Genomic DNA, 20,002 nt, shown 5'->3' with positions numbered 1-20,002 from the left:
TTTAAATTGAAAAAAGAAGTTTTTATTTGTAAATCACCTGAAGCAATGCAATGATTGGGTGTTTCTTCTTAAGCAATATATCTCCTCCATGGATTAAAAACGTTATTATACGCTGAAGGAGTTGGAATCGGATCTATTTCTTTTTGTCGTATTCATTATTTAGGCTTTGATTTTTCTCGTTCACGGCAGGGCGTTTGCTGGTCGCCTCTTTGCGTGCGATGGTCCGCATGATGCGCTTCCTGATTTCGTCTTGGGTCAGAGGTCGCGTGTCGTCTATGTCCATATCAAACTCTTCTTCCTCACTTCTGGAATAGAAAATGTATGCAAATATCGGTGTGAAAGGTTAAGCTCCATTGGGTGAAGCTTTTCATGTTTTTTTTCACAGCATTTCGTTCTGTTGTAAATTAGAGCGGGTCGAAATGCAGTGTACATTATGGACACAACTTGTAAGCTTACATAATATGTACATGTTATCATTGACAACTGAATTTTAGATTGGAATTAGAATTCACAACAATGCCGTTGTTGACAAATGAAACTGTACACAATGCTATGTGTTGGCAGGTCTAGTGCAGTACATTTGGTCATATTTTAACCCTTTCACCACCATGGTTTTGCCCAAACCTATTGTCATTAATGAGGTTGTGGACCTGTTTACAGAGAATTCGGGGTGAGCAGGTTAGGGGAGAAAAATAGGAAAGTGTGTTGTTTCATAGAACAAATCAAAATGATGAAAATATGATCAAGTTACGAAATATAGTGACATGAATTTTAGAAAGATATTTAAAACTGTGCATGATTACACAGACACACGATCAAGTTTTCAATAGTACACACTTGAATTAGATCGACACTTTGAATAGGCTTTCTCTTCGCGAGAAGACGAGTGTTTTATTTTTTCTGTTCAAAACCTGTAAAGTTTGCCCCAACATTTTTGACAGGGTATGCGGAACTTGATCATCACAAACAGGCACCAGGAGTGGCATCGTCCGCTCGCACGGCTCGTTAGCCAGACAGGAGTCTTCCACTAACTACTGAAGCATCCGGCTGCCCGAACAGCAGGCCTTGGCAAGCGAAGATGCAGGAGTGGTAACAAACACTAAATACGGTTTTCAACACATGTGTTCAGCATTTGTTGAAAGAACAAGAACAACTGAGAAGGCCACAGGCGCATGGAAAGTCGACGATATTTTACAGTACTGTGCTGAGCACTCAAAGCGAACACACAGGCAATTTGAAACAAATATCGGCAAGAGTAATTCCCGATAAACTACCCTTTAAAGGAACTCATTCATCTGTATTTACCACAGCTAATCGTTGAATTTCACAAGGAAGTCACGCTTTAAAAAGTACGTCGCTTTTAAAAACTGCCCAGGCCGCTTACTTGATATATCAGTTAACAGTCCCCGGCCTCGGACTGTGTTACATGTAAAATAGTGTATGTCTCGAGGGGGAAAACTTAAACTTGTACTAAAACTTTTTTCAAGAAAACTTTCAACCATTCTCTTGCCAATTAAAGAATACAAATCATGGGTAACCGATGCAAAGTTCGAACTCGAGCAAGATAACGAAATTACCTAGCAGTATTAGAGATATGTATTTGAAAATCAAAATGGCCGCCATCCTTATGTTAACTCTATGGTAAATACAATTTTCGATTTTCAAAAAAAAAAACCGAGACAGTGAAAATGTTTCTTACTCCAAGAAGCTCAAAATGGGCTCCCATAAGCGGTAGATTAAAGAAGTATCGGAAAGATCAAAGAAGTATCGGGAAAATATGAAATCCCGAATGTTTGTCCCTGAGGCGCATTACTTAACTTACTCAAAGGATGATAGGACACATTAACCCTTTGACTACCGATTTCGTTGCACTCGATGTCTTCAACGTTAGGAATTTGGGAGAGTCGGGTTTATTTGTGACTCATGAGTTTGTCGTGCCCAAAAGCTGAGACAATCGGGTCCAACAACTGTAATAAATTTAAAGATTCCGTCATCACTTTCAGTTATTCTCGTCCCACAAAGACAAGCCCTTTCTTTTCAACATATGTACGCCGTCTGATCGACATCTGCTGTCCCTTGATCTATCACCCTGGTAACTGAACATAAATAGCGATAAACAATACCAAAATACAAGACTAATTACCAAGTCGTGCATGCCCACCAAGTTGCAACAGAAATTAATATTATCACCCATCTCAGGTGTTACCTCCTGCGGTTGGTGGCTAGCGTGATTCCAAATTTGCCATTAAAAAGTCACACCAAATTAAAATAATAAGTAAACGAGTAAGTCTCCAAAATCTGTCGAAAGGAAAGCCTGTCTTTAAAGACGGTTCTCGTGACAGAATTTGTTCCACAACACAGTGGAAGATAGTGCATTGAAATATATAAGACGAAAAATATCAAGCCAGAACCATTTGCTGCATTTCACGTTTTAAGACTCTCCCCCCCCCCTCTCTCTCTCTCCTCTCCTCTCTCTCTCTCTCTCTCTCTCTCTCTCTCTCTCTCTCTCTCTCTCTGATGTATCTATGTACGTGTGGTGTATGATGTATGCATTATGTATCTATGTATGTATCTATGTATCTATGCATCTGCATCTATGTATGTACCTGTATGTGTACGTTCGCTCCGTAAGACAAACCATAGACCCTCTTCTCGAGGGTCTATGGACAAACCATGGTAAATATTAATGTAGTTAAATTACAAGACCTGATTGTTATTGGTTAATTACAGATTTTCCTCTATTCGCACACAACGCTTGTTAGACAAACATATCTGTCGATTATCAGGTTCAGCCTGACAAAGCTTTTTCTGCGACAAACCAAATTGATGATTCGCCAACATAGGTGTAAACTAAGCATTCGAGAAATAGTGTAGCGTTGCCTGTTTTTTGTACGCTTTTTGTCCCTTTCAGTCCAACTTCCCGATATTTCAGTTAAATCACGCCATTGACAAAAATAGACCATAGACGAAAGTTTGGTGTTGAACGAGTTACACACAGAAGACCACCCCTAGCATATATACACCATAGATACTCGCGATGGCATGTCGGTTGGACGCAGTCGTTTTATATCATGTAGAGTGATGCTTACCCGGTAGAAGGCGGGCAGATGACGATAGCTGCTACGGCTGGTTTGGTCAGGGGAACCGAGACACTTGCTGTCTTCTGTGGCTGTGCAGGCGGTTGTGGTTTAGGCTCAGTGGTGATAGTTTCCTGTGAAAAAAATTTTGCTCTCATGTAAAATATTGAAGTAGCTGGTAACCTGAGCGATGCTGTCTGCGAGGTTTAAGGGTTTAGCATAATTTGTCGGCAACCTCTAACAAATTAGATCTCGAATATCTGTGTCGCAGGAAAAGGCCAGTGGCGTTTGCTTTACTGTTCGGGGCAACCTTTAAAGTCTAAATAAATGATCAATGCATATGGCCTGTGCTGTGTATACACAAAATGAGATGATGCGTACACGACGAAACCTAGGCCTGTAATATAAGTGAAGAAATCTCCATTGCTCCGTCGAATAAATATTTGTAAGACGAGCAACAAAAATAAAAGTACAAGTTTGAACCAAGATCCTTCTGTTATTTGACTTCCTTTTTACAGAATTAATCGATTTTCAGCGTCGACAAAATGTTTGGTTCTGTTTTTGTACCAGTCATAGCCGCAAATTAAAGTTCCCCTTTTTGCGATAAACCCAATTGATGATTGTGAGCATAAGTATAAGATATTCGAGAGAATTTAGTGTTCCCTGTTTTTTGTATTTCGCGTCGTGTCTGATGTATTTCTCATCGTCCAATAGCAGCTGGCCTTACTGGGATCGTATACTTGTTGTGTCACTACAAACCTTCATTTTCAGGTACTGTTTCAGTCGCAGCAGTTCATTGGTCCTCTGTTCGATGATGCCGAGATACTGCATGAGATTTCTGTCGCTGATTCCGCCACTACCGCCGAGCATTTCGGTGATGGCTGTCTTGTCGCAATTGACCTTGTTGAAAAGAGACTCGACTCCGCTTTTTATTTGATCTAGAACCTTGCTGGTCTTTTTCAGTGACCTTTCGCTTTTGTCCGCATCCTTTGTGGCTACGGCAAGTTTCTCCTAGAAGTAAACGAGATATGAACTGGAATGCTCACGTATTTCAGTTGTCTGTGAATTGAAACTTTTCCCATAAGTATGCCACTTCATTAAAATCTTCATTAAAATAATTATTGTCATGATCAACTTCACGAACAATATTCACCATAGGTTAATTCAAAAATTATCAAGTATACAAATATGTAATTAGCTGAAATGAAGATACCACATGTCTTTGACTCCTGTCATTGTATCACCACTTACATAGCGAGTGTAATTGCCTTTGGTAAAGTCCTTCAACCTTTATTCATTGAGTATGCAAACTATAAACTGATCTGGTGCAAAAAAAACTATTTGTTTTGTACTTTCACTACTATCATATAACGTTATCATCGTTGTACATGACACTTTCATCAACTTTGGCCAAGTCCTTTAAGTTAACACTGATTTTTAAAAAAAATCATTAAATATGCAAATTAACAATTAAATTACATGTCGATGATCACCCTTTAATATCTCTCACGGCTGATATATCCTTGTGCAATTAACATTTTACCAAATCTCATAAAATTTTGTCCGTGCAGCCGTTCTAAATGTATATCCGTTTTTTTCTTAAATCATTAAATATGCAAATAATCATAATCTATTCAAACCACATCCACCAAAACTAATCAGCTATTGCCATCTCCAAACATAATCTATGTGCCCAATTTCATTCCACTCCCATCAGCTGTTCTTGAGATATCGCGCCAAAAGACAGACATATAGACTCACAGACGCACAGACATCGCTGCGACATTAGCTCATGGAAATGTGTGAACACGTGAGCTAAAAAGGAGTAGACAGTCACAAAACAAGCAATGTTCTGGCAAAATGGAAACCTTTCAATGTATTTGTACTCTCTCTGTCTCCATCTCTGTTTCTGTCTCTGTTGCTGCCCCTTCCCCCGCAAACACGAAGCTCTCAATCTAGTGAAGTCGTCCATTTCACATTCGATAATTGCTTTTTTTTCACTAAGGGAAGAATGTGAATTTCAAAGGTCAATGGAATAATTTTCCTTTTAACATCTGACTGACATTTTTAAACGAAATTCATCCAGCAATTCACACCGTGCAGACACCTGCGTTCTTTGACCATTCGCCAGCAGGAAAAGGGACAGGTACGTTCCTATTTGTGTGACAACGGCCATCTCGAATGTTACCCGCCTTGGGAGGGAGATTCTAAGCTTTAAAATTTCGATCAGTCGACCCTCTTTGCTCTGCCTCTCTAACAAGTAATGGAGCAGCTTTCTTCGTACTTGTCTGCTGAAAACAACCTACATTTCAATCAAAATTTATTGCAATCCAACCATCCTTCACAACTTCGAAACAAAAACACAAACACACAAAAACAAAGAACATGAAAGCTCATGATGTTAATTTTGCAAATTAACCCCAACCCTCGGGTCTTTTTGCAAGTTCAGATTCCCACAAAACGATAACATTAATTACGATCGTAAAAAGTATTTCCGTTATTTTCTGTTCGAAATGATTAATTTATAGTAACAACAGCGAAATGGATCCCATGTGCTACTTTTCTACGTTTGTGTCAATCTCTTGATTTGTTATTTTGTGTGCGTGAGAGTCCTGTCAGTGCCGATCGCAATATTACTAATTATTAGTAAAGTCTTCTTTCAAATCCCATATATCTGCATTGCAATTATCTCAGAAATCAACAGATGGTGATAATCAGCTATAATGCAGCAAAGAAAGCTGCGGGCCGTCATTCGTGGTAGTTATGGCAACTACAGAATACCCAGTAGACGAAGCCAGGAAGGAAAAATTCATATTCGCGCAAATTTATGAGAATGCGAGAATCACGTGACGGCAACAGTGAGTAGTAAAAACAATAAGGCATGTTTCATGATTAAAATGGGATTACTTCTTGTTATGTTGTGCGCGTGTGGGCGTTGTTTGGACACCTTAAGTTCAACCCTCTCTCTCTCTCTCTCTCTCTCTCTCTCTCTCTCTCTCTCTCTCATTTGAAATAGAGCCAGATTTCTTGATATGAAAGACATGATGCAGAGTTAGTTGTTTACGTAGCCATTCCCGATACAGAAGAAATATCTATCTATGTAATCGCTTCACCCTCTATAGATGGGAAAGTTTGAGAAAAAGTTTAAGGTTTTCAGTTCCGAGGCGCATATTACCTTAACCAAAAATACTTTTCCATAACAACGTCTTTGTACCGTTATGCACAGAGTAGCAACACTAGTTACGATTGATGACTTTCGATCTCTGAGAGAAACTCTCAACATATGGTCACCTTGTTTTGATAGGCGATATAAAAGACGCCTGACAAATTAATTACTGTCAGAATATACACCGTCGGATCGTCGTCCAGTCGCGACATGGCAGTCAGGGTCTCGTCTGTACAGTTGTTGGTCCTCTTTATGTGTATTTCTGGGACCCCGGGTCAAGACAATGGTAAGTCTTCAAGTTTCCTTATGCTTGTCTCCTCTTATCCTGTTGTTAGTTGCCTTACGATTCTTTGACAGCATAAGGCAAGTATTTCGAGTAATTTGACGCGAGATTCAACGTGTTACGGCTCTGGACGGCACTTGACGATCAAATGCGTTCAAAAATCTCTACGACAGCGTCGCATTTTGTATTCTGGACGTCACCTCCACCAACTTGGCAAGGTGAGGCAGCTTATCGAAGTGAAGGTTCTTATGAGTGAGGTCACACATTCTCTTAGATAACCTGTCGGTGTGGTTTTTCTTTGAACAAAAAATTCGGCATAAAGTTTTAAAACTCTCAAATTTCGACGTAAACTTTTAACTCCTAAAAAGGATTTTAGTAGCACTCTTTCTGGCATTACTCAAGAGTTAAACATATTTCCCTCCTCGGCATGTTGTACCGACTTTAGATGCAATTTACACCAAAGTAAAACCACTCTTGGCTTACCTTTTGAATTACATAGAAGTGCGCATTTTGTGGTCGGCAACCGCTGACATTCCGTTCCATGGTATCTTATGATATTATGATAATAAATTAAACTGTATATTGATACATCAGAGCAAAATTACTGCGCTTTTGAGGGAATGGACGAATTTACGAAATTCTACGAGGTTAAGGTCACGTGTAAATGACGTTTACGGAGAACGTAGATATCTAACAGTGTTAGTCAAAATTTACGCAAACAATTTGTCTATTTCATTAGGAAGTGGAATACTGTATAAGCCAAGGCTATTGTTGCGACACAAAATCTTCGGGGTCTATAAGAGTGAGAAACAACCCCCAGGTTCCATTTCGATTCAAATTATCTTCAATCTCGATTTTCAAAATTTCAAATAAATGACTAAATACCTATTAATGTTAACTTTTGTTGATGTATAGCGTAAAACTGAAATTGAACTCTCAGTTTCCATACATATAATGCTATTTTAATAGCGACACCCGCCAGCAAAGAGTGAGTACGATAATATAGAGTGAAAGAATGAGTGGAAAACTTTCTGGAGACAGATTTTGACTGAAAATCTTTGAAATCCAAGCTATTGGCTTTGGTTCTTTTTATCCTGCCTATTCGCCGATAACAGAGGAAAATTAGGAAAAGTGGAGGAAAATTAGGAAAAGTGCAGTTAGGCCAAGAAAAATAAAAAGTTTTGTTTCTCATCCTCGCGCGCGTCAATTCAGACCCGCCGCGTCAACCTTTTTTTCTGCTCGTGAGGAAATTAATGAAAAAGAAAATAAACGCAAAAATACGCGACGATAGTGCATAACACAGTGCTGTATAAAACAGAACCATAAAAAAAATAATTGACACTAACATTCCATTCAGAACTATACACATATGTCGCTGTTATATTACGCTGTCAAAACTGTGCATTGCTGCTATACAAAAATACTACAGCAACACTGCTGTGCATTTATTTCTGCGTGCATTTCTATGTTGTTTTCATGTTTTTGCGCGTTCTTGTTGATTGAAGAATAAAAAATTTGAGAGAAAAAACCCGCGTCACCGCATCATTTTTGAAATATGTCTAGGATGAGAAACAAACGTTTTATTTTTCTTGGCCTTATGTGGAGAAAACTTTGTGTCGTACCTTTTGATGACCTGGCCAGGATAATTTATTGCCTTTCGTCTGAAACTTACCAAGATTGAAATATTGAAATATGGTTTTGCGGAAATAAGATTGAAATATGGCGGACAGTGGATAAATCACACTTTCTCTTCTTTGTCCTTGGGGTAACTTAATTTCACTAGAACTTTATCGACCTTTTTATAATAGACTGCGATTATCCCGACACACCGGTACCGGACGACTCGTGCAAATGGGTGAACTATGACCTGCCCAACGCTGACTTTGAGGACCAGACCAATATGATCGATTGGTTCCCAATACCAACGGAACTTTTCAAATACACCACGGAAGAGGCTCACAGCGGCATGCAATCTATCGAGGTTGAGCTGGAGAGCAGCGACGAGAGAGGCGGCGCTTTCCAGATCGTGCAATTTGACGAGGGGTGAGTTTGAAGCTTGCAAACTTTACTCCCAATATTATTTTACGCATGGTGAAAATATTTTATGACAAATCTGGTGGCATTCTAATCGATACCACGGGTTATGCAAGCAATATTCGTCTAGAAGTTATGAATATGATCAATAAATGTCATGTATATATGAGCTGCTAACAAGTTATTTGGTCAGGGCGATAAGCCCCCACGTTGGTGATCGGCAGAACAAATTAATGATGGGGATTAGGGAGGGCAATTAACAGATATAAATTGTTTTCTTTGAAATACTATACAGAGATAGCTAGGGTAAAGTAATCGGCACACACTAGACACAGGTAAGGCTTGTATAATGAAAAAAAAAGTTTAATACATGACATTTATTGATCATATTAATGACTTCTAGACGAATACTGCTTGCCATACCCTGTGCTCTTTCCGAAGTTTGGGGCCCACAGAGTTCAGTGGCAAATCAATCGATGTGGCCAAGCAATTCCCCCGATCTTGCCCTCTGAATAAAGCTAAAGAAGTAAATCTATTTTAACTTATAACGTTTGGCTAAGGTCTTAAGGTAGAACGCGCCTCGGGGACAGACATTCTGACTCAAACTTTTACAATTCTCTTCTAGTGTACTACTTGTGGGGGTTCATTTTAAAGCTCTTGGTGTAAGAAAACTATTCACCGCTTTAGTATTACGAAATGCGAAAATTTTGATTTTTCTCCATAGAGATAACACGGGGATGGTGGCCATTTTCAATTTCAAATATCGGTAAATCTTGGGTTATTTGTTTCTCTTGTACCAAAATTTGCACGGTGACCCCCTCCTCCCCCCCCCCCGATTTTTATTCTTAATTATGAAAGAGAATGATTGAACGGTTCCTTTAGGAAAGTTTGAGCAAAAGTTTAAGACTTTCATTTTCGAGGCCCATACTACCTTAAGTCATTGTACATACACGAACAGCTAAAGGTATAGCACCTTGCGTTTTAAGCATTCGTAGCGAGAGGAAGACGATCTTTGACTTTTGAAATTATCCGGCGATAAGATGAATTTCGCCGGATAATACTCAGGCCGTGCAATTAAATTTATTATTTCAACAACTTTGTGATGTGGGGCATATCCCCTAACACTAGAATGTGGCCAAAGTTTACTCTGAGGCGTTTTCACCATCTTTTAAATTGACACCCACAGGTCGGAACCCACTAAAGTCGTCTTCCAGGGCTGGAGCAAGGCAAAAGACGTCAGCGGCGTTGTGGACAAATATTACAGCTTAGAGTGCAGAGCTACGGTGAGTAATTCTCAACAAGTATACGACATCTATGGCTTTGAGTTTTCTCATGTATATTATAATACAGTTTAGACAGGAAGCGCCTCAAACAAACATATAATTTTTTCGGTAATTTCTTTTGTTGCACGGTGACTCTTCTTTTTTATAATTCTTTATTTCGAAAGGGGTGTTTTACCGATGACAAATTTACTCTTTACTTTCATATACTACCCAGAATACACTCGGCGTGGAACAAGGCATCTACAACGCTAATTTCACAACGGGGAATCAGGACTGGAACATGCAAGAGATCTACATCACGGCAGACCCCGACACGGAGGCCATCACCAAACTGGTCTGCACCTGTTTGTTCCAGTTCAAGACGGGAATAGTGTATTTCGATGATATGTCACTGATACTGGGGTATGACTGCGAGACTCAATAGGTGCGTCGTGGAATTATAGACTGTAATCTGATATTAAGGTTCGGGTGGTGTTAAGACAGGGGACATTCTTTCTTAGATTCACAAATTTGAACTTGACGACGTGTACAGTGTCTTTGCAGACACTGGTACGAAGTTTTAGAGAATTTACCAAGGGTCTTACGCATAAATATCTTAACAGTAAATCATGTGTCTTATAAAATAGGGATTGTTTAAACGTCAAATGAGCATAAACACATTAAGGAAGGTATAAATACTAAATTTTAAAAAATATTAAAATAAAATATAAAATTTTTCAGCTCTTCGTTTTCAATTATTTTAATAGTATTTAGACTAATATAGAATTTCTCTAGTGTAGTTGCGAGTGTAATCGGGATCAAAAGATGTCCAACAATTAGAATAATTTCATCATTTCAGAGACTGTTGTGCTAAATCTCTTCGCCCAACTACATTTTTGAAAACATATTATATAAGATTTTTGAATCTTTGATCAATGGCGAAAAATCAAATAAAAACAAACAAACAGAGAATTCAAATTAGAATAATAATTTCACGCAATTTTCAAGCGAAAAAACGGAATTTGTAAAACTCCTCAGGGGGCATCTGTACATGAAATATATCAAGAGGTACGGAATAACCCTGCTTGGTGGAAATGTTCCTTACACAGATAGCAATTAATTTTACGAATTGAAGTATTTTTGCCTATTTTGAGAGCAATGAAAGGTAAAGAAACTTACGAAGAGCACCGAGAAAAAACGTGACATCACAAAGTGTCGTCTGAGACGACAACGAACCCAAACTTGATGAATTCAAAGATGGTGGCTGTAGTATGGATGCTGACCCCTGTTACTGTTATTGAAAACTCACAGTGAGGTTTCTTGCATGGAATACCTTACAATATATTTCATATCTAACAAGCCCACTCCTCTTTTAATGATATCGGATATATGATAAATCCTGTCTTTCACCCCTTTCATATTGGCGTCAGTAATGAAGGTCTACAATGATTTGCATTCCACATTTTCGATACTATAGCACACTATGTGATATTTTGCGAATTTTGTATATTTGCCGATAAGATAAAATAATTTCGGATTGATTTGGCCAGGAAAAATAAAAAACAAACAAACAAACAAACAGTTTTAGTAGAAGAAAACATACAAAATCTTTGGTAAATCCAAAAACTTTGGTAATTTTTTTGTCCGAGCAATAATCAATCAGCTAATCTAGACTCTGAACTTTCGCTTTTGAAAATATAGATATAAATTTTAAAAAAATGAAAGTACGACAGTCGAGCAATGCGGCTATTAGTGGCGCCGCCAAACGGGGGACATAGGGGGCAGGGAAAAGCAGATTGTTGGCAACATATCCAAAGGGCATTGGAGTTTCAATGGTGTTAAATACAAATGATGTATTATGGCATAAAAGATGTTTAGTCGATAGATGAAGATTAATAAAGCTATAAAGCATTGGTATAAAAACTCAACAGCGAGTATCACATCATTTTTATTTTATGTGCGAGGCCTGGCAGCTGCCAAGTTCCCAACGTGTTGGCATGGTATCGCTAAAGCTCCTGTGAGCTTGCTTTGGTGTCAGCTAGCAGTTGGGCAGTAAATCATATTAGTAACAAACCATCGGTTTATTGATATGATATCTCACGTCAGAGGAGCGGGAGAGAGAGAGAGAGAGAGAGAGAGAGAGAGAGAGAGAGAGAGAGAGAGAGAGAGAGAGAGAGAGAGAGAGAGACAGAGAGAGAGAGAGAGAGAGAGAGAGAGAGAGAGAGAGAGACAGACAGACAGACAGACAGACAGACAGACAGACAGACAGACAGACAGACAGACAGGCAGGTAGGCAGATAGAGGCAGATATACAGAGAGACAGAGAGTAAGACAGACAATCGGACGGACGGATAGACCGACTGACTGACAGACATTCATATGGACATGCGCACACTGAACACTCTTTGACCCTCTTCCCTCTTCCCCTCTGTCGAATCCTCCTCCGCGTTCAACAGCTCTTCTTTCCATTTCTCTCTCCCAACAAGCCCCCTCCTCTTACCTCGAGACTTTTCATAACCGCTTGTCGCTGCTTTTCCAGCGCGATCCCTTGCTTCTTGAAAGCGTCTATGTCTGCATTTACGGCGGCTATCTGGTCTTGCAGCACTTCGATTTCGCTGTTGAGCTCGTTCACGTAGTTATACAGGGCGAAGTTCTTGTCTTCGGTCTCAAGAAATTTCTCCACGATAACTTCGACGTCCTCCTCGCCGGTGATCTCCTGAATTCTGCTGAAGGCTTCTTCGAAAGAAGTCACTGTTTCTTCGTGACTGTCGTGGTCCTTCTCTGCTCCCTTACCTGCAACAAAGGAGTTACTGATGTTACTCTCAATTGCTACCTAAGAGCGCATGCGCCTCGAAACTGAAAGTTTAAAACTTTCGATCAAACTTTCCTTGCGGGAGCATGGGAAAATGTATCACAACCAGGAACGAAAATCAGGTATAACCATGTAAACTGTAGCACTACAGAAAAAATTACTTTAGGTCAACCGATCATTGAAATTAAAAATGTCCGACACACCTTTATCTCTGCATAGACAATAAGGTTTTTTTATTTTCATAAGCACAAGAAGGTGAAAACTTTTATTTCGCCCATCTGCTTCAAAATGAGGTAACACGTACACTGTAAATGGCAAGCAAACGTACATGTAGTACTGTAATTTTCGTGAAATTTTACTCGTAGATCGATCAAAAGAAATCTAGTTTACTGTTTGGTAAAATCACGCTGTCGCTATGCTCAACCTTGCCTCTGCGTGGCAGGGCTGTGTGTTACCGGCGTTATACTGCCTCCCTCCTGCCACGCAGAGCTTAAAATTCCCACTGCAACCGATCGTACACCGATGAGCAATTTTTGAAAACTCGAAAACTTTGTGCTCGTGAAATTACATCACAGTCACAGTGAAATCTTCGCGCGATATCAGAAGTTTAGTTGTTTGCGGTTACACGAACGAACAGCAAAAACAGGATGCACTTTACAAGGACTACGCACTTATTTGTCTGTACAGAATTGCATCGTCTGCTAAATGCCTAGCTCTGCCCATAGGGTCCTCAGTCTCCGATGATGATGCTGATGATGATGATGATGATTAAATATTTAAAAATGAAGAAAAATAAAAATATATTTGTAAACAGTGAATTTGTTGTTGTTGTTGTTATTGTTTTGTTGATAGTATTTGCAGAAAAATACAAAGTATGCGCTGCAAAATTCAATACAGCCTAACTTTAACCTGTATTGAATTTTGCAGCGCACATGTATAATTAGGCTGTATTGAATTTTGCAGCGCATTCTTTGTTCTTTTCTGCAAATACTATCAACAAAAACAACAATAATAACAACAACAACAAATTTACTGAGTCCAAATATATTTTTATTATTTCCTCATTTTTAAATATTCAATCATCATCATCATCATCATCATCATCATCATCATCATCATCATCATCATCGGAGACTAAGGATCCTATGCTCTGCCTGGCAGGGCTGTGTGTTACCGGCGTTATACGGCCTCCCGCGGTATAACGCCGCTAACACACAGCGCTGCCACGCAGAGCTAAATACCATGTTACGCCATTTCCAGTCGAATCACACACACTTGTAAACTCTTGTACCTCTCTTTTTCCGTTTTGCGGCCTCCTCCGCCTTGTATTCGCTTCTTTCCTGTGCCTTGGCAGCCATGAAGTCTTTCAATTTCTGATCGTGGTCCAGAATCCGTAGAAGTTCCTTCAACTCCGCGTTGTACTGCAATTGATCTTTCTCGCTTCTCTCAGTCAGCGATGTTATTTTGGATTGTGCCTCGTCTCTGACGGAATAAACAATTGTGGTATCAGTTAAGGTATCTTGTTAGATGGTCTTTCACTCTTGACGATTAACTATGTTTATATCTCAATAATCTCACAACCAGACTCTCAATCAAACGATCAGAAAGTCAAACTTGTGTATCCGTCATCAAGTTCTTCCGTTTTGTATGACTGTCCTCCTAGTACGTCTGTTTAGGTGTCTACCTGTATATATTTGTCTGTCTGGTCATTAGCACCGATTTTATTTCCTCTACCTAATGTCTGTTCGTCCGCATCATTGTGCTATCTCCGTCTGCCTACGGATGTATGTGTATATATATAATATATATATATATATATATATATATATATATATATATATATATATATATATATATATGTGTGTGTGTGTGTGTGTGTGTGTGTGTGTGTATGTGTATATATATATATATATATATATATATATATATATATATATATATATATATATATATATATATATATATATATATATATGGACTACAAGCCCATTGGATTAATATTTTATATTAAGTGTTTTTTTTGTTGTTGTCTTGTCATTTTCTTTTATGTTTTTATATGGACGTTTTTTTATGTCTGAATTAAAGATTAAATAAATATATATATATATCGTTCATCATTTTGTCTGCACTGACTATTTATCATGTTACTTAACTCCATGCTATTTAAAACACTCTCTTTACCTGAATGCATAAACTTATCTGTTGCAGTATATATACGGCAAAAACCCGTCTAAGTGTTGATATGAGCTACAGTAAGATCTGAGCTGTAAAGATCATTTACCTTGAGTCATAAGCTTGTGTGGCAGTCTCGATCACGGACACAATCTCTTTCCTACCATCGCCCAGCTCTCGTGACAGTCTTTTGTAGAGGGAGTCAAACAAGGACCTCTCTTGCCGGAGGTGGTCGATAGTCGACCGCAGCTCGGCGTTCTTCGTAAGCAAGGTGTTGAAACGAATGGTGGCCTTGTTCGATAATATAAAAAAAGCGCTTGAAACCATGTATATTCAGTAATTGTACTTACTTTTTTCGCATTCTATGTTTCTAAGAATGTTATGTAACGCGATTGGAGCTTGTCTATATTTCTATAGTGCAGAAATATGAACGAATTCTATACGTTAATCTTACGTGTTTATTTTATTTCTCATGTCATTTACATTTTGTACGAAAATGATAATTAATTACCAATTCAACCGTTTCGCAGCCAAAATAGTATTTTTTGCCACGTGAAGCTGCCGAAAATGGTTCAAACCAAATTAATCCTCTACATACTGGTACTGTGCTGTCCCATAGACCCTCGAGAAAAACGTTTTTCTCGAGGGTCTAAGGCTGTCCGTATACTTTAGACGATTTTGTTGCGTTTCGGATATTTGACCCTTTAAAAAATTTAGTGCTATTTAGCACATATTTTTCCACTAAGATACATCGATAACTCCACAACATCCTACATCTACTAACCGAAGTCCGCCCACCCCCCACCCCCAAAAGTGGCTATGTGTAAAAAGGAAAGACGCCATATTTAGGAGTTCCGATTTGACAAGTTAGTTCTCAGTGGTAGCTCGCGTATATGATCGCCATTAACTCACATTCACAAAATCAATAATACATGAGATTAGTATTGTATTATATGTGTTATCTCTCGAGACACTCAACCCATTCTTCCGGAAATTACAATCAGCTGATCAATTCACAAACTTCATCGGTACATGTCAACGGAGTTTCCCGTCTTCCGCTTTGGTGCTGACTGACAGCATATTATAACGGTAACCAAGAGCAACTACATTTCTGGAAAAACGAACTGTGCGAAAAAAGTGATTGTGTCTTAAGTATCTGAAATCAACAACGTGTTAAGTTGATTAATATAAAGCAACAGAAAAAAGAGTGGGGATATTTCCATGATCAGAAAGCACATCTAATTGTATGTTTCACCGTTGATGGACACTCAACCCATTCGAGCAATTAGGCTATGGCGTGCACTCGATCTTAAAAGATTAAAATTTTCATCCCCTTTTTGTTTACATATCCCCCTTAATATAGATGCGATCTAGTACAACTGGATTGAATGACAGATAGCTAACGTAATACTTTTTGAGTGAATGTAGAGGGGTCGCTGAAAAGACTCTCTACGCTTCTGCAAGATACAAGTACCCCTTTGTCGTTTTTTTACAACTCTATTCCAATAATGAGTATGGCTTCATATCTATAACCGTCTCTACACTGTGTATATTCTTTATTGTGTCAATCTCACATTGAGTCTATTATGTTGGTAATCAAATATACGAGCACAGATTTTTTGCCCACGGCACAGTCCCGTGCGTGTGTGCAGAGAATGTGCAAATGCTGTTCTGCCATACATCTTGCATTTCAAACGTTCACCTCTCACCTGGTCCAGCCGGTTTTCAAGAACCCGGATGTTCTTCTGGGTAGCAATGTGCGTCTCTTGTCCGTTGTTGACACCTCCCATTGTTTTGTTCTGCTGGCTTACCTTCTTCTCCCACTCACGTATCTGCCATCCAAAACGACAAATACGTCTGTACTCATTTACGGTTAACAGTTCCATTTCCTGTGCAAAATCCTCGGTTTTATTTCTTGCCGATTGCTAAATCTTTCATATGGTTTCACTGCAGCATGTTGCGTGCAGGAAACGTGTATTTGGATCATACCAACGGTACACCTTTTATTCGGTACGACTGTGGATCACTGAAGTAAGGAAATGCCGAGGTAGCCTGAAACATAATTCTATAATGGAGAATTCGTTGACCGACAACTCTGAAGGATCTTTCCTTATCCATGGGCATGTCTCAATATGTTTGCGAACTGTAGCTCGATTTCCCGAAGTTCAAATCGTATCCTCGGTGAATGCCTCCCAAACATCAAAGTCTGTTTGATTTATATCTGTGAGCCCCCCCCCCCTCCGAAATTATCGCAACAGCAGTGCCACATCTGCCCGCGGACACAAACAAGGGGCTTCATGGCAATGTTATGCGGACTGAAGCTTCACTTCACATCAGGTGAATGTATATGAAAAGCAATGCATGACCGTAAAGGCGAATATTGGGCATAATGCTTGTACAATTGACATTTCGATTTCTTCCTCCCATTAAACGGAACGAATCGCGGCCGAGAAAACGCTTTTTTTCCAGTTATGACAGTTTTATAAATCTGATGATCCTCTAACCCCACTGGATAGTGAAAAAAATGCCCCTCTTGGATTCCAAAATTAAGATGAACCCCCCCCCCCCGCCTTACAAAATCTAGCCACTCCTTTTACAGATTTGAATGAAGCAAATGCAACCACGTGACTAGCATAAGCCTTGAACTTAACTTCTTTTCAGATTCGAGGTAACCCTGCGATATTACGGGAACCTTGTGGTTCGTGATGTAGTGCTATATCTATACAGAGCGACAGTCCTCAATCCCTGGTGCATTAGTGGTTGTTGGCATTGGCTGCATTGGTTCTTTATGTGGTTCTCCTTTGAAAGTTGTGCACAGTTAGTCAATTTGCTCAGAGACAAAGCTGATAGAAACAAGCCCCTTGAAAGCTAAAGCCCACTCCCTGCTATGAAATTACAAAAAAGTATGGCCTCCCCAAGCATACATACTTAAACGGTGAAAACTAAATATTGGACACCTAGACTACCTTCATATCGAGGTCTGCTATTTTCTCCTTTTCAATTTCAAGCAGAGCATCGTATTCGTCCTCACGTTGTATCAGGTTTTCCAGTTGTCTGGTGTTGTCTCGGTCTTTCTTAGCGTTGTCTTTGCTCTGGGCGAGCTTCAAGTCAGTCGTGATGTCATCTTTCTCGTTCTGAAGTGCTTCGATCTCGGTTCTACAGGCGAGTCAAAAACAACGAAAATGTTTTCTATCGTCTGTTCATTATTCCAAAAGCACCGGGGTGACATTTATTAAACTTTTGAACACGATCGTGATTGGATAACTGGGATTGCACGGTGTCCTTTCTTTTTGTCGTGAAAGTCGACTAAGTATCTTGTTTCAGGTCCCTCTGGGTAGAGGACGCATGTGAATATGGTGCGAGAATATTTATTGCGTCTGTAAGTATTTGATGGATTTATGGTTAATATTATCATTTATGCTGTGCCCTGACTCTAATTTTCCGCCTTAAAGTGCTGATTCGTGATGTCCGCAAGGAAAAGTGGATGTCGCTGAGCTGATGAACTATTTGTGGGGGTGGTAACTTAAACGAACTTGAAAGTAACAAGTCACCAGTATTTCACTGTCATGCTGAGAGAGAGGGGGGCGAGAGAGGGAGTGAGAGGCACAGACCGACACAGAGAGAGACAGGCAGAGAAAGATATAGACAGTCAGACAGACAGATAAAGTGGGATGAGACAGACAGATAAAGTGGAAAGAAAGAATAAACGAAAAAGAAAAAGAAAGAAAAACGAGGGAGGGAGAAGAGGCGAGAATCTTGAATTTACCTGACAGTGTCCCCTATACTTAAACGGCTAAATGTGCCTGAATACATACATGTAAATCTAAAACAAGGCCCCGTCGTCCATTTTGTGGCACATCATTGATTATTTTAATCTCTTAAGAGAAGCTTACTTTTGTTTTCGGATGATATTTTGAGTTTCTTCATTGTAAGCTTTCCGATCACCTTCCATGATGCGATATTGTCGCTGCAGCTTTGAAAGTTCGGCCTCCGCGGCGCCATCTATCTCAGGCTCGCTGATGTCAGAACGTCTGCTCAGTGCTCGTTTCATCTTGAAAGTTCAGTCTCTTGTGGCGTTAAGGTGGATCACAACGCTGAAGTAAAACAAAATATGATCACTTTCTTTACTGAAAAGGGACTGCTCTTGCCATTTTATCTCTAAATCGAGCATTTAACTCCAATTTTGAATACATTTTGTAAAATGTCGTCTCGTGCCGAGACTTTTGCGGATATCCCAAGTAGACAATATTACAATGGCTACTCCTGCATTTCCACTTGGCTGACACTGTACTCCACTAACCATATGTAGTAAACAATCTAAACCTCGCTTTAAACAGAGAAATGACCTGATTATCAATTTTTTTTCAGGAGTTAAATTCGATCAACTACACGTAACGCAGTAACACTTTCAACACTTTTAGATCTTAATTTGGGGGAGCGGGGGTAATATGCACGTACAATACAACTTCACTGCATTTAAAATTGAATATTAAAAATTGATTACACAACTTCAAAGACGCGAAAAGAACTTTGAAGCCGGTTTTTAGAAACTTCATGATGTTACACTAGCAGACAGTCACAATCTAGCGCACATTCTCGCATTCATATACCCAAGTGTGCGTGCTCTGTAATAGTGTCAATCCACCTTTACGTGTTCTTTGCAAGTCTCGTTAGCTCAGTGATAGTACAGGTGGTGAGGCGTTTATCAATATACGCCTCGAAAGTGAAAGACTTAAACTGTTGCTCAAACTTTCCTGCATGAAACTTTCAACCATTCTCTTACCAAATCAACAGTAAACATCTGAGGTCACCGTATAAAGTTTGGAACTAGCGAAACAAATTACCCAACATTTTGCGACATTTGAAATTATTCAAAATGGCCACCATCCAGTGTGCGAAATTAAGAGACAATAGCTTCAGGTCATAAGGACCTGCACCAAGCCAAAGCTTCAGAAAACTGCCGGTCCTCAATAAATGCAGATGTTAACGACCATAGAAGTCAACTTCTCCACCAATACTAAGCTTATGCTTTTGAATGTTGTAATATTTAATTTTTCATGCCCTTTTACCAATAGAGTCAGTACGTATTCTCTGAAAAGGACTATTGTTCACATAGATTGCAGAATAGTGTAAGTGAATGATCATGAATCATTCATCTACATGATCTGGAATCTGAAAAAGATCACAGCCCTCATC

At 39.3% G+C, this 20,002-nt stretch overlaps 2 protein-coding genes across 2 annotated transcripts; one reads left to right on the top strand and one right to left on the bottom strand.

Moving 5' to 3' along the window:
• LOC139145049 (coiled-coil domain-containing protein 63-like) lies at nucleotides 1-18,886 on the bottom strand. The gene is made up of 9 exons (XM_070715977.1): nucleotides 18,700-18,886; nucleotides 17,773-17,962; nucleotides 16,516-16,638; nucleotides 14,916-15,097; nucleotides 13,926-14,116; nucleotides 12,323-12,615; nucleotides 3,837-4,088; nucleotides 3,090-3,211; nucleotides 1-305 (listed from the first exon to the last, which is right to left on the bottom strand). The coding sequence occupies exons 1-9, from the start codon at nucleotides 18,855-18,857 to the stop codon at nucleotides 134-136; spliced, it is 1,683 nt and encodes a 560-aa protein (XP_070572078.1). The 5' UTR covers nucleotides 18,858-18,886; the 3' UTR covers nucleotides 1-133.
• Nucleotides 6,143-11,750, top strand: LOC139145050 (tRNA nuclease WapA-like). The gene is made up of 4 exons (XM_070715978.1): nucleotides 6,143-6,529; nucleotides 8,335-8,569; nucleotides 9,747-9,843; nucleotides 10,058-11,750. The coding sequence occupies exons 1-4, from the start codon at nucleotides 6,454-6,456 to the stop codon at nucleotides 10,265-10,267; spliced, it is 618 nt and encodes a 205-aa protein (XP_070572079.1). The 5' UTR covers nucleotides 6,143-6,453; the 3' UTR covers nucleotides 10,268-11,750.
• Nucleotides 18,887-20,002: the final 1,116 nt, after the last annotated feature.

The sequence above is a fragment of the Ptychodera flava genome, chromosome 12 (genome assembly GCF_041260155.1).
Source record: "Ptychodera flava strain L36383 chromosome 12, AS_Pfla_20210202, whole genome shotgun sequence".
NCBI lineage: Eukaryota > Metazoa > Hemichordata > Enteropneusta > Ptychoderidae > Ptychodera > Ptychodera flava.
Note: the sequence above shows the minus strand (reverse complement) of the source record. Positions and strands in the feature narration are given on the sequence as shown.